This window comes from Ursus arctos, unplaced genomic scaffold (assembly GCF_023065955.2).
Source record: "Ursus arctos isolate Adak ecotype North America unplaced genomic scaffold, UrsArc2.0 scaffold_27, whole genome shotgun sequence".
Lineage (NCBI taxonomy): Eukaryota > Metazoa > Chordata > Mammalia > Carnivora > Ursidae > Ursus > Ursus arctos.
In genome coordinates, this window is record NW_026622952.1 from 16207318 (window position 1) to 16221827 (window position 14510).

The following is a 14510-nucleotide window of genomic DNA, read 5'->3' on the forward strand; positions in this document are numbered from 1 at the left end:
TCTTCTTTTTTTTAAATGGCACACTCTTGAGCGTCCTCGGTATAAGAAATCTTTGTTTATGAATGGAGAACAGGTTTTATTTTTAAATATTACTTATAAGGGGCACTTTGGTGGCTCAGTCAGTTAAGTGTCTGATTCTTTTTTTTTTTTTTTTAAGATTTTATTTATTTATTTGACTGAGAGAGACAGCCAGTGAGAGAGGGAACACAAGCAGGGGGAGTGGGAGAGGAAGAAGCAGGCTCCCAGTGGAGGAGCCTGATGTGGGGCTCGATCCCAGGACCCTGGGATCACGCCCTGAGCCGAAGGCAGACGCTTAACGACTGAGCCACCCAGGTGCCCCAAGCGTCTGATTCTTGATCTCAGCTCAGGTCTTGATCTCAGAGTCATGAGTTCAAGCCCTGTGTTGGGTTCTATGCTGGGTGTGGTGCCTACTTAAAAAAGAATGACTTATAAAAGCTATGATTAGATTTGTCTGCAGCTAACAGAGCCTCTAAATAACAGTGCCTTAAACAGGATAGAACTTTATTTTCTCTCATAAAACTTCAAAGGTGGGCAGTCCAGGCCTGGAGTCCTGGTTGTCCGTTACTCAGCGCTCAGACACCCGAGCCCCTGCCCCTTTCTGCTCTGCCTTCCCTTGCCTTCCATCCTCATCGAGTGGTAGGTAGGGATGACTTTAGTACCAGCCATCATTTCCACACAGCAGCAGGGGCAGGAGGGCTCCCGGGCCCTCCCAACTTTCTGGGGAAGGCTCCTAAAACTGCCTCGAGACACCTGTGCTCACATCCCGTTGGTCAGAACTGTGCAGGGCAGGCGAGAAAATACACTCTCATGGGTAACCGTGTGTAAATTACTCAAATTCGTGGTTCCATGTCTGTGAAGGACAAGAAAACAAATTTGGGGAGCCAAGAATGGTCTTTGCCACCCACTTTAGAAGTTATTTGACTTTGGCCAGATGGAGAGTTTGGTTTTCAAACTAGATGATATAGTTTTGGAATCAAATGGAAATTCACAGCCATAAACAATTGCAACTGATATGTGTGAGTGTGCATGCACACATGTGTGTCCACGGACAAGGGAGGAAGGTAGGGTCTGCATCCCATTCTAAGAGGAGGTTTCCAAAAATACCTTGAGCAATGCCGTCTGCACCCAAGTAAGCTTACGGCCTTCTGCGCTGCCTGCCTTGGAGGCAAATACCCATTGAGCAGTGTAAGTGCCCTTAATTGAAAGGATATAAATTGTCTCACTTTTAGTTACACTCACTGCTCTGAAATGGGGTCTGAAAAAGGCAAGTATATTATTAATGTTCTGTATTACTTGACTCCAACTATATTGCAACTTATACAGAACCAGAGCAGTGGTGAAAGAAAGATGTGAATTTCTTAAAAAAATAAAAAAGATGGAGTGAATAGGGAATTTCATGACATTATATTTAAAATTAGGATGCCAGTAGCATTGACACTTCTTGTAACATCCATCGATAAAGAAGTAAAAGAGGGAGGATCTTTTATCCTTTTATTGTTAAGAGGTGAAGGTGGGTGCTGGGGATTTAAGAAGTGAGTGTAGTGTCTATCCAACTTCTTTTCTTTCTGTTTTGATATTCTTGAGAAAAGAGATTTTTTCTTGGTCAGTGTGAGTATTTAGAAGGGCAAGTGTGTGATGTCTTAGAAGTCTTAGCAATTAGACCCCAGAAGCTCTTCACCTGCTGGCCTTGGCCTCTCATTGTCCCATTCCTGCTCCTGTTTGCTAGTCGGGACTTGATCTCCAGGCTTGAAAATGAATCATGCAGCCCTCAGTTATAGTTGAAAATAACTGATTTCCTGTAGTTACAACTTTAAGGAAGACAATGCCTCATGTTTTAGCTCTTCTTACAGAGTACAAAATAGAGATGTATTTCTGAGCATTGCTCGTTGAACCGGTTACGCCAGGGAAACAGTTCCTGTGCCCCGACATGTGGGCATGCCTTCCCACCCCGCCCCGCCCCCAGCCCCAGGAACTAAACTCTGTCCTGCGTGGAGCACAATGATCCATTTTGTGTTTTATGACAACATTTAGGTTTTAATATCAAGGTTCATGATGTAAATGCTTCTGATGCATCTAAGGATTTTTCTAAAGGGAAATACTGTCAAGGGTGGATTTCTGTGGTTAAATGGACGATGTGTGAGATAACAAAGCAGCAGTTCATGCTGTCATTGCTCCGGAAAACTCATATATAAACCAGGCAGTCTTCCATAAAAAAGTAAACAGATAGGAAAAAAAAAGTAAACAGGTAGACTATATAAATTTGCTGATCTTTCTTCCGTGTTGTGATTTTAGACATTTTGGACTTCAGACTATGTATTCCTCATCCGATGAAACTTAATGCTTGGGAATAAGAATATCCTCTCTTTTAGTTAAACTATCATTCCTCACATATCATTTTGTTATCCTTTTGCTGGTGAGGTGGCTTGGCTAACGTGTGGGAGTGCGATCAGTAGTTCGATTACAACATGAAATGCACATCGTTGCGTGAGCTAGAAGTCCTGGGGAGAATCCTTTGCTATAAATGCCCCTGCTGAGGGTACGTCATTCCTTTCGGATCAGCTTTTATGATAGGTGGTGTTATCACTTCCTAGTCACTTGTTGGTGAGATGAGGATTCCTGCCCTAGGGTTCCAGGGAAGGCAGCACACATGACAGCAGACACTGGGCAGAAGTGGTTCAGTGGTTTCTGAGTTTTGTACACTCACTTCCCAGGGGAGGAGGACACGGCGTGCCACGCGGGGCACCCAGGGGTGGCACTCAGGAATGGAGTGAACCAGCAGGGACTGGGGGAGGCCGGCTTTGTAGTGACCTCAGGTTCCTACGGGAGGAGCTGCATCCAGTCTGTAGGGAGGGTCAGCCTGGGGCTTATCCATAGGAGCAGTGGGGAAAGGGGCACTTCCTCTTGGTCATTTGAGGCTCTCCCAATTTTACTAATGTCAAGGGCAGCCCAGAATAAAAATTTTAGGCCTTGAACTGCACAGGGGTTATACAGAGATTGCAGAGATGGATAAATTGTAAATGTCATTTACATTTGGAAGCCTCTGTGTGTTTGTTACTTACCAGCCCTTGTAATTGCCACATACTTTGTTCTTTCTTCTTATACGTTTCAATTATTTTTAAGAAAGCAGTTTTGCTTTAAATGGTTAATCGTGCCATCTCCCAAATTCACAGTACAAGTCTCTGGGAAACCAAACTCTGTAAGATTTCCAAAGAAGTGATTTCCCTTAAGAAAAATACAGACCTTTTCTCTTCCTTTTATAAGTAATGTTTATTGAAACTCACTATGTGTTAGGTACAGTTCTAGGAAAATTATAAACCTTATCGCACCCTGTAGTTTTGAGATTCTTATCCTCATATTGTAAATGAGAAAACCAAAGTTCAAAGACAATAGGTCGGTTACCCATGATCATATACCGAGTAAAAGCAAACTGTGGATTGAAAGCCAGACCTTCTTGGATGCCACATCTTAATTCTCTCTCATGCCTCCTGACTTATTTCCATACCTGGGTGCCATATTATTTTGGTTAAGAATCCAGGATCAGAAAATGTTGTGCCTGGATGAAATTTCTGGCTTCCCTAATTATTAGCTGTGTGACATCGAGCAAGTTACTTCACCTCTCTGTGCCTTGGTTGCCTCATTTATAAAATGGAGCAAATCATAGATCTTCCTGTATATGGTAATTGAGAAGGTTAAATAAAAAGAACACAAAGTTTTCATGATAGTGCCTGCCACGTAATAAGCGTTCAAAAAATGTCGGGTATTTTAATTACTAATAGCGTTGTAAACAACGGGCTCTTGCGACAGTTTACCACAAGTTTACCTGTTACCTGACCGATGACAGACATCAGCTCTCAGGTGAACGACATCAGTGAGAAAGGCTGCCATGTGTAAGGGTAATATTCTCTTAACAGCGGGACCATCTGGGGTCTGTACCAGGGGAGCAAAAGCACTTCAAGGCTACTTACTGCTCCAGACAAAACTGGTAACTCTGTATCAGCACCAAGGCAATGAAGAATTCCATGTAGAGTATACCTATAGGTTATTAAGAAAATGTCACTACAAAATATTAAAACGTAGTTGGTTTAACCTAACTGGCTTAGTTTATTGACCACATTTCATCGTGTAACTGTTCTGATTTAACCCTTCACTTAAACCAGCTGCTCTCAGCCTGCAGGTAATTACTGATGGTCATGGTCATTCCCTGGCTTCGGTGCATAGTTGCAGTCCCACTGGTTTAGGGAGTTCACGTGTGGTGTGTGCGGGCTCAGACAAATTCTCACCATGTAAATGATTTCCTTCCCGTCCAACTCTTCGGAGAGCCTAAGAAGTTCCCCGGTGGTAGCTGCAGTAACTAGTCCCTCTTTAACCCCGCCGCGGTATCAGAAGCAGCTCAGAACTGTTCTCTCAGCGGCCAGCTTCCCCCAGGGCAGGGGGCAGAGCCGAAAGAAACAGAACCCACCGGCGAAGCACTAAGAAAGCCCTCTTCTGGGGCGATTTGCTTTCTGTCCATCGAAGCTGCCTGCCTTTCGTTCCCAGCCGTCCTGTGGTCCCCGCCATTGCTTTGCCTTTTTCCACCAGGACCTCCCTCTTGCCGGCTGTCCTCACCCGGCTTCAGGCCCCCCAGTCCCTTTCTCTCCATGCTGCAGGTGCACTTCTGCCAGTGATTCAAGAGTTCCACACCCTTGGAGCAACCCTGCTGCCCCTTTGCTTTGCTTGCCACTGTCCCGTGTACTTCCCTCCTGGATTCTGAACCTGGCTGCAGGGCCCAGAGTTCTTTTTTTTTTTTTTTTTTAGATTTATTTATTTATTTGAGAGAGGGGGGAGAGAGTGTATGAGCGAGTGGGGGAGGGGCAGAGGAAGAGAATCCCATGCGGACCCCTTGCTGAGCTCAGAGCCTGACATGGGGCTTGATCCCACAACCCTGAGACCATGACCTGAGCTGAAGCCAAGAGTCAGATGCTCAACGGACTGGGCCACCCAGGCACCCCAGAGTTCTAGACTGACCTCAGTGACTGCCCTCGCTGTTACAGAATGCTACTGGAACTCTCTGGCAGTGGCCCAGTTACACGTCTAGCTGTTCTGTGGTTCTTGGACTTGCCAGGGGGTCCTCAGCTGACGGATGGTATAGTTAGTGACAAACATCCCCACCTTCTTCAGTGAGGAGGACCGAGGCTTCCTTTTTTCCCAGAGAAACCCAAACCCTAGCTAAGTTGTCCTGGGTTGAACTTAGGGACAGTTAAGTGGTGCTTGGACTCAGAGCTGGGCTGGCCCTTTGTGGATGGAGTCCTGAAGGCAGGCACCCTCAGCAGGCTCTGCCATGACCATTTTCAGGGAGTTCGCCCTCCTTCGCCCGCCCGCCTGCCTGGAGAGAGGGCTCTCCCCCCCCCCCATCCTCCCGCTCCCTCCATCCTCTCACCGAGTGAACTCACAGGCTCAGTGTAGATTCTTGGAAAGAGTCATTGCTTTAAGTGTTAAAATAAAATCTAGGTCCCTAAAAAGTACTTTGCCACAAAAGTGTAAGTTTTACAGCTGCGAGGATGTATCCATACTTCCCCGCTCAGAGCCCAGGGAAAGGTTTACGCTGCTGTTATGCGTTGTCTGACAATGCAGTGCACTCTGTCAGAACTGCAGACTAGGGCAATGGCAGAAGAGAACGCAGACCGATTCCAGAGGAACCCACTGCTCCTAACTCACTGGGGGCAGCCTGGGGGTGTGCCTGCCGTCCTGGGTGGCCTTTCATCACGGCGGACACTTCCCCATTTAGGATTAGAATTGGCTTTTAGTATTTGTGATGTTTCCAGATTAGCTGGTAAAAACTGATGGAAAGCATTGCACAATAATTTATTATTATAATTTTTTACTACTCTTGCTATTAACGTATCCTGTAAATTTTAGGATAGTTATTTACTTTATATTTCCACCTTTAGCAGGAAAATGAAATAATACCAGTCAAGGGAAAAGTAGTCTATTTAAATAGCTTTATATTTCATAATTTAGATCCTATCTAAACATCCATATTCACCCCTAATTTCTTAGGCAGAGGAACTTTGCACTGCTTGCCCTTGTAGTGGTTTCTCTGGCCTGAATTAAAAAGAAACCAAGCTCGAGGCTTGGAAGGCATGCAGACGCTTCCACAAGCTGGCTCGGGGTGTCCGTGAACCAGGGGCTTGTTGCTGGGGACGCGGTCTCGAGGTGTCTGTGGGAACTGACGCTTGCCGTGTCCCGCAGGCGTCCATCTGCCGGAGCAGCCAGCCCCTGTCCGGCTTCAGTGCCCGGTGCCTCGAGGACGAGCAGATGCTCCAGGCCATCAGGAAAGCCAATCCGGGAAGCGACTTCATTTACGTCGTGGACACTCGGCCTAAAGTAAGTGTCGCCGTTCCCGTGCATGTCCTTGCAGGCCTGAAGCGTGAACTTGGAGACGAGGCAAAGGTAAATGGACTGTCGTCCCCACTCCGGGTGCCTCATCGGCAGTGGGGCTGTTCCCCTTTGTATAGTCAGGATGGGGCCGCCCTGCTCGGTGGAGTGTTTCTCCGCGCGTGAGTGTGTTTGCATCTGTGAGTTTCCATGGGTGTTGTACGCCCCTCATCACATCTGGTCCTTTCAAGAGTTCCCCCTCTCCTAGCATCGTGCTGGGTGCACAGTGCACACAACCAATAAGGGTGGTTTAATTTTGGAGCTTTCTCTCCTAAATACACCAAATGATTTTTTAGTTTGTTTCTAAAATGGCCTTTTCTGCTCTGACAGTAAGAAATTACCGCGGAGCTCCCACAGTTCCATTTTTGTGAGGTGTTCAGCTATACTAGTTCAAATGCAACTTGCAGCGATCTGTGACTTGGGAAGATTTACAATATATAATGTCAAAAACATAATCGTAAAATAATATGCATGCCATTGTGTTTATGTCAAATAAAACTACAGGCATTTAAAAATTTCTATTAAAATAAAAGAATATCTGGAAGGATTAATGCCAACCCGTTAAAATTCCGTGGAAAAGGGAGGATTTAGAGAGGTAGAGAACTTTCTGCATGTCTCTTGTTTGAAAATATTTTAATATGCATGTATTCATATACTGATTTTATAATTTAATAAGACAGACAACAGGAAATAATGGATCTAGTTGTCAAGGGCTAAGCCAAGTCAGTCTTGCAGGGTTGCTCCCATACAGATTTCCATTTTTTTCAATGACCGTTAGTGTTAGGTCCAATTTAATTTCCTGTTTCATTGCTTAGACCCACTTCTTTGTAAACCGGTCAACAAAATGAATCCTCAGTGGGGTGTGCCAGTGAGTACCTGGAAACCAGGTCACCTACAGGTGCATGGAATGTATCAGACAAAATGCGATAACAAAGCAAAATGGCCTTCCTCAACATATTTGGCGTTACAGTTTCTTGCCAATAACGAAAACGTACCTGGACCTCTGCCTGAAGAAAGAGAGAAGTACATGAGCCCATCTCTCCAGATGGGTATGGAAAAGTGCCCAAGATCTACTAGTGAGCCCCAAGAGTGAGACACGGAAAATATGGATAATGTCATCCCACTTACGTAATAATAATTATAAAAATTATGTATTATTCTATGCATTGAAAGAATCTGGGGGTGTGTATGCCAAGCCGTTAACAGTGGTTTTTCCTGTGGGGTAAGAGGAGGATTTTACAAAATTGTTTACTTTATAATAATTATAGTTTTAAAATTTTTAAACATGAAAAGTTTAAAAGAGCATGAGGATCTTAAATGTTAAACATAGTTATCATATAGCCAACAATCTTACTCCTAACTTGAGAGAAATGAAAACCTGTGTCCACCAAAAACTTATCTGTGACTATTTCTTCATAGTTAATAATAGCTTAAAAGTAGAAACAACCACATGTCCATCAACTGAGAATGAATTAATAAGATGTGGTGGATCCATTCAATGGCATCTTATTTGGCTATAAAAAGGAGTGCAGTCCTGATATGTGCTACAACGTGGATGAGCCTTGAAAATGTATTTAGTGAAAGAAGTCAGTCACAGAGGCCCATGCATTCCTTTTATGTGATTTTATGTGTATGATTCCTTTTATGTGAAACGTCCAGAAGAGAGATCCATAGAGACAGAAGGTAGGCTGGTGGTTTGTTGCCTTGGGCTAAGAGGATTGGAGGAAGTGGGGGTGACCGCTAATGGGCATAGGGTTTCATTTTGGGGTGATTAAAATGTTCTAGAAATAGATCGTGGTGATGGTTACACATCTCTGTAAATATACCACACACCACACTGAACCGTGCAGATGAATTGTATGGCCTGTGAGTTACATGCCAAAGAAGCAATTTTTGAAAGAAGCATAAGGACGCAAATTCTTGTGCACACGTTAGAACAGGAAGCAGGAAGTATGGCCAACAGCCCCAATCGCTTAAAAGTATATACTGATGTGAAGAATAGGTACCTATAGACAGTCTATACTCGTGGGCCTTATGAGAGTTGAGAATTGGATATTATCCATTATGTAGACATTCCGCCCCTGGCAGTTTTCAATGCTTCTCCGAGCCTCATTTCATTAAACACTGTGATTCGTGACATGGTTCCCTTAATCTGACGTTTTCCTAGTGTAAGATCAGCGGCCTAGTCATGCCCTCGACCTCCCACAGTCCCGTGCTCCTGACGGAAGTGCAGTTGTGGGATACATGGGGGCGGGGGGGGGGGGGGCGGCGAAGGAGTCCCTCTCAGATAAGATCAGCAAATCAGTCCCGGAGATCAATGATAAAACCCGTGTTCCAGCTAGGTCCCATTCTAGCAGATGATACGTAGAAGATTCTCTTCCTTTTAGGTAATCTGAAAGCAACACACACTGGTAAGAATTTCAAATGGAGAACAAAACAAAAACAAAACAGAGCTGCTCTGCTGGCAGATTTTCACTTGAAAGATACCAGAAGCCCTCTGACTTTACTGTTCTCTTTGGATGTGTGCTTTTCCCTCTGGCTGATTGCACGGTCACCCCTCTCTTCTGACCTTGACTGTTCGTACCTCTCGTGTAAGTAAAGTGCAGCTGTTTGGAATTTCCTCGTGACCAGAGGTGGATTCAAGCACGCCTGCACCTTGGGCACATGTACGGAGCCCGAGGTAAGCACAGGAAGAGCAGGGGCTTTCCTGAATGGGGGTGCCCTTCTCCTGTCCTGTGTTCCCAGGTTTAACTAAAGCCAGACGGATTCACCTACTGATCCCAGTGTGTACTGTGCCGCGTAAACCTTCCGGAAAATGTGGCCACTGTTGAGCCAGGCGTATTCCGGATTTAAAATGGATTATTCCAGAGGATTTGATTTGAAGGGTATATTTAGCACTAGGCGTGTTTACTTGAGGCGATAAGAAGTTTGATGCCAATCCGTGAAAGAAAACCGGTGTCTCATCGACGTGCCCTGTTCTCGTATTTGCTCACGCATCCACACACTTCACCTGGGGTTTAAACTCTCTGCTTAGACCTTTGTTCTTTTCAAGAACAAGTCTGTTGATTTTCAGTTCCCCAGTGTTAGGCTTCCTTGGCAGGAGATGGAGCCTATGCTTGCTCTAGGTGGTGGGAGCGGGACATGGGGCCCTGCCTCAGGTTTGCTCTCGGGTTTAATTAAAAAGAGAAGGGATCAGGAGGTCTCTGGATCATTCCTGTCCTGGGAGCAAGGCTCGCCCCGTATGCTGCCTGTGGAGAGGAAAGCCTTCTGAATTGCTTGTTGACCTTTGAACACTGGGAGGCAGAGACCGTGAGGTCCTCAGCATGAATATCTGCTCAGAGCAGCCATGCCCTTGAGGCCATTCATTACTGCTGGGATTTGCTGCCTTAAGAAGGTAGGAAACAGTATCAGTGCAGTAGATGTTGAATGGTAAAATGAGAGGAACTAATTTTCTCTCAGCCTTGTCTATGACTTGTTACTTAAGTCTGGGACTTTGCCGAGCTTGTAAAAATGTTCGTTTAACTCTTACAATAATCCTGAAAATGAGATGTTTTCTTTTTATGGCTAGGGCTTAGATTTCGAGAGGTTAAATAATTTGCCCAGGGTCGCACAGTTCAGGGCAGAGCCCACGTGCCAGTCCAGGCTCACCTGTGGCCAAAACCTGTGCTCCTTCCTCTCGACCATGATGCTGTTCACAGAAGTCTCCAGGGGAGCCTTGTGTCCACATCAGCCTCAGGACGGTTGGCACCTCCGAGCACACACCTAGTGAAGCTGGAGACACAGAGCTGAAGAACCAACCAGAAGCTCATCCAGAGTCAGGCCAGGGCCAGAGGAGCCAGGAGGGCTCTGAGCTGGGCGCTGCTGCCAGCACCTCGGGAGGGAGCCCTGAGCAGTGCTGAGAAGGGGGGAGGTGAGACAGCCACCTGCCTCTGCTAATGGTCAGCCTTTTGTCCTTGCTCCTTCTCCAAAGATAGCTTTATGGTTAAGGTTTCTAATTGCACACTGTAAGCAGATTTTTAGTTGCATTACAGGATGTTGGATGTTTTGGTGTTTCTCTGGGATCAGTAATTAGGTGGTTTCTACTCACCAAATCCTGTGGGGGGGGGGGCAGAATCTGAGAGAATCCGTTGTAAAGACTGGGGTGCCTGAAAGAGGAGAATCTAGGACCTCCTCTTAGTGGGATGTGTCCCATCCTTGCTGATGGCCACCGTGGCTGTGAGCAGGGGGAAAGGGAATTGGAGAACAGCGGCGTTCAGGGGCAGTGGAGCAGTCTGCACTCCTGCTTGGTAGTGCAAGGATGGCGGGATTTCCTGTGGGTCAAGTGCACACTGAGGAAGGAAGGGCACAGGAGCCATCTCTGTAGTGTCTCTCCAGAGGGCTCGTCCCCTGGCGGTCCCCAGCTGCATGTGACTGTGGGGTGTTTGCTGGGGAGCGAAGTTGAGGGGATTGTGAAGAGGCTGAAGCCAGGGGGATCTCCCACATCAGTGACCTGTGTACCTCGTATCTACAAGAGCCCACGTGCATGCCCTAGGAGATGCAGCATTTGGACCCTTTCACCGAGAGGGCAGGGATGGCCAGTAAGTGTGACCCAAAAAGCAGTGACGTCAGTGGAGAGAGAACTGCAGTCCTGCCAGCCTTATAAAGAGATGTTTACCACTTACCCTCCTCTGTACCCCCCCCCATACCCCCCTAAAGCAGTACCTAGAAGAAAGAGGAACAGGAAGGGGATAGGAGAGCCAGCCCCTCACCTGTCCTCATAGCCTGTGATGAAGGAAAGAGATAATTTTTATCTATTTGGGATTGGAGTTTTAAATGGAGTTGGATGGTGACTTTCCTCTCTGAGTGTAATCCCAAAGCCATCCATTCTGCCTAAGATGTCCTTCGGGGTAGGAAAGGAGGATTTCACTGGCAGAGTTGTACACAGTAATTGCAAGAAAGCAAAGCCTTCTCATATTTTCATATTTATGTCACAAGTTCAGGCTCTTCGCTAGTTACAGTTGGAGGGAAGGAAAGGAGCATCATGGGATGCTCGCCTCTAGGCTGTGGCCCAGTCCTCCTCCTGCCAAGATAACATTTGTTCTCATTTCCCAACCCTGTCAGATCAGCTCCTGTCATTATTCAGGTACAGAATGTACTCTGCTGAAATTTGAGACTGCAAGGCTAGGATAGTTGTCATCTTCGGAGTGACCAGGCGGACCATTAAGTTGATATCAAGATTATCGTTGGCTGAGTTCTCATGATTTTGGTGTGTCTGACTGACTGACTGATGGAGGGTGAGAGGAAGAATCTGATTCTGTTTCTTCACGTTCTTGGCCTGTTCACCTCTCCACTTCACTCTGATAGTCAGTCCTTTGGCCGGTCAGCCTGTCCGTAGATCTTCACTGAGTCCTGCTGTGTGCCAGTTGGTGGGATATGGCCACAAACCAGCCCTGTAAGCTCCCCGGGGAGCCTCTGTTCCCCGCCCCAGTCCAGGGGATCTTCTCTGCCATCAACACCCCAGTCCAGGGGACCTTCTCTACATCTTACAAGTTTCAAGTAAACCCGCTCAGAATCCTTCAGTTGCTCTCCACCGCCATGGGTAAAGTCTAACCTTCTGAATCGGGCCTCTCCGTAGAGGACTCTAAATAACGTTTAGCCTCCTCTCTCACTCCTGCTACCATCCATGAACCATTTACTCCACTGGCACTCGTCGGCTCACTGATACCCATCTGCCCCTTGATTCTGTGTCCCACCTCTTCTGGAACGCCCTCCCCTTTGTCTCCATTTCTCCGAAGACTGAAGTCCATCTCAAGGCTTTTTGCTTTCATGAGACATGACCCCCAATCCCCTAGGCCACATGGAGCTGTTTTCAGTTCGAACTCCTGCCACTACCCCAGCCTCTGCCGGTCACTCAGCTCCTGCCCAGTCCTGGTGGGTCAAGTCCGTTATTAGCTGGTGCCGTGTGCCTTCCCTGCCACACTTAAAAGCTTATGGTGGTAGGAACAGCTTCTTAGTCACATTTTTATTCTGTTCAGCATCTGACACACAGTAGGTGTTCATTAAGAGTTTGTGGAGAGGGCGCCTGGGCTCAGTGGATTAAGCATCTGCCTTCAGCTCCGGTCATGGTCTCTGGGTCCTGAGATCGAGCCCCGTGTTGGGATCCCCGCTGTGTGGGGAGTCTGCTTCTCCCTCTACCCCTTCTCCCATTTGTGCTTTCTCTCTCTCTGTCAAATTAAAAAAAAAAAAAAGTTTGCGGAGAAATGAGTGGGTTCTTTTTATTTCACTGATGAGCTCTTCTGCCCCCAAAGATGCTGAGATTATCAAATAGCGGAGTGATCTTGGGTGAGAAAACAGGGCATTTTTTTTCCACCTTTACTTCTTATGTGTCTTTTGTGTTCCTTACACATAAATCGAAGCTAGAATACAGTTACCTCCAATGTTTTATTCCTTTGAGAATTTTTTGGAGCTGAGATGCATAGCTTTTCCTTCGGTCGTGAGATGGAGTTCTCAGCCAAAGGCACGGGGGGCAAATGAGACTTACTCTAATACTGTTTGGTTTATCCACGGCTATTTGGAAACTTATAAAAGAGGTCCAGGATGGCTTCTTGAATTGTTATGAATCATAAAACCGTACTTCCTGCTCTAGGGTTCAGCATTTGCTACACTATCCTGATAGGTCTCCTGTGAAATCTGTGGAAACCTCAACGAAGTACACTTTGGATGATAGATTAAATATTGCCATCTTCTGTTCGTTATGAGAAGTACCATTGACTTTCAAGAAGCCAACTGTGTTGCTCCTTTGCTTTGAAAGAGTAGGAACAAATTATCCCAGGTCACAGGCACTCAACTACGTAAAAATGTGAACACAGAGTTCTAATTATACATTCAAATGATAATACTAATGGTATTTGGGGTTTTATTTATTACACTATTTAAAAAGAGTATCTCTGCAGAATGTGGTGAGTAGGCTTGACTTGAATTATTCAAGATACAGAAGAAATATAAGGCTCATGTAGCATCAGGACTCTTGCAAGTATCCTATTAATTGTTTTATTTTATAAAGCTCATTGTAAAGGCTAGGACAGCAGCTTTGGAGAATAATCATACAAAGACTGATATTTTATAATAGTACATTTCAAAAGAATCATGACTATAATTTTAGAAAAAAAATTCCCCTTAAAATATTAAAAAATTTTAAAGCATTAACATGAGTTGTCTTCAAAATAATATCATATATATATGTATATATATATATATATATACATATATATATGATAATTTTTTTTTCTCTCTCTTGAGGAAGGCCAAACCCTTTATTCTCATAGCATGCCCAGGAGAAAGGTGACAATCGCTGTAAACAGTGTCTTGGGCTGATGGGCCCCAGCTGATGTCACAGGTGCTAAGTCATGAGCTGGACTGATATGGAGAAGGGAGGGGTCTGCCAGCCCGAGCTCTGAGTGGCACTGGCTTGCCCTCTGCTGTTTCATTTTTCACTCCTAATACGTGTTATGTCTATTGTTTAAATGACAAACCTAATATATCTTGGTACCAAAGAATACAAGAGCATCTAAAGTAGTATTGCGAGTGTCCCCTGGCCCTTGTCACCTCTGTATCTGCTCTAGCTGCTGCCAGGTTGGTATCGTTGTTCATACATTTTAATCTGCTTAATCAAACATGTATAAACAGAAATACATATCTGTCATTCAGTTACTCTTTTTACTTAACATGTCATAGGCCAATTCCAAATCAGTCTGTGTATATCTCTGTCTCTGTGTCTGTCTGTCTCTCTCAAATCCATCTTTTTGTCTCTGTAGAAGTTCAGGGTGTCAATATACCATAATTTATCTACTCGTTGCCCTACTGAGATAGTCATAGGATGTCAGGTTTTTGCTATTATAAAGTTTTAATAAACAGTCTTGGACATCTGTCTTTATGTGCTGGTAGTTTGAATTGTGTAAAGATCTGGACCAAAGAATGTTTATGTTTTTAACTTAGCTTAATTTTTTAAACTTAGCTTTTTGAAAAATATTTGTTAATTTGTAAAATGGATATATCTTTTCTGGCGGTGAGTTCTTGGTGTCAATTCTCTGCCTAGG

The 14510-nt window shown here is 45.2% G+C and overlaps 1 protein-coding gene across 1 annotated transcript in view; it reads left to right on the forward strand.

Moving 5' to 3' along the window:
* The window catches only part of MTMR7 (myotubularin related protein 7), a 102689-nt gene that overhangs the window by 58183 nt on the left and 29996 nt on the right, over positions 1-14510 (forward strand). Inside the window, exon 6 of the mRNA XM_044387546.3 lies at positions 6250-6384. Within this exon, the coding sequence (XP_044243481.1) occupies positions 6250-6384 (135 nt within the window). The remainder of the gene's footprint in view (positions 1-6249; positions 6385-14510) is intronic.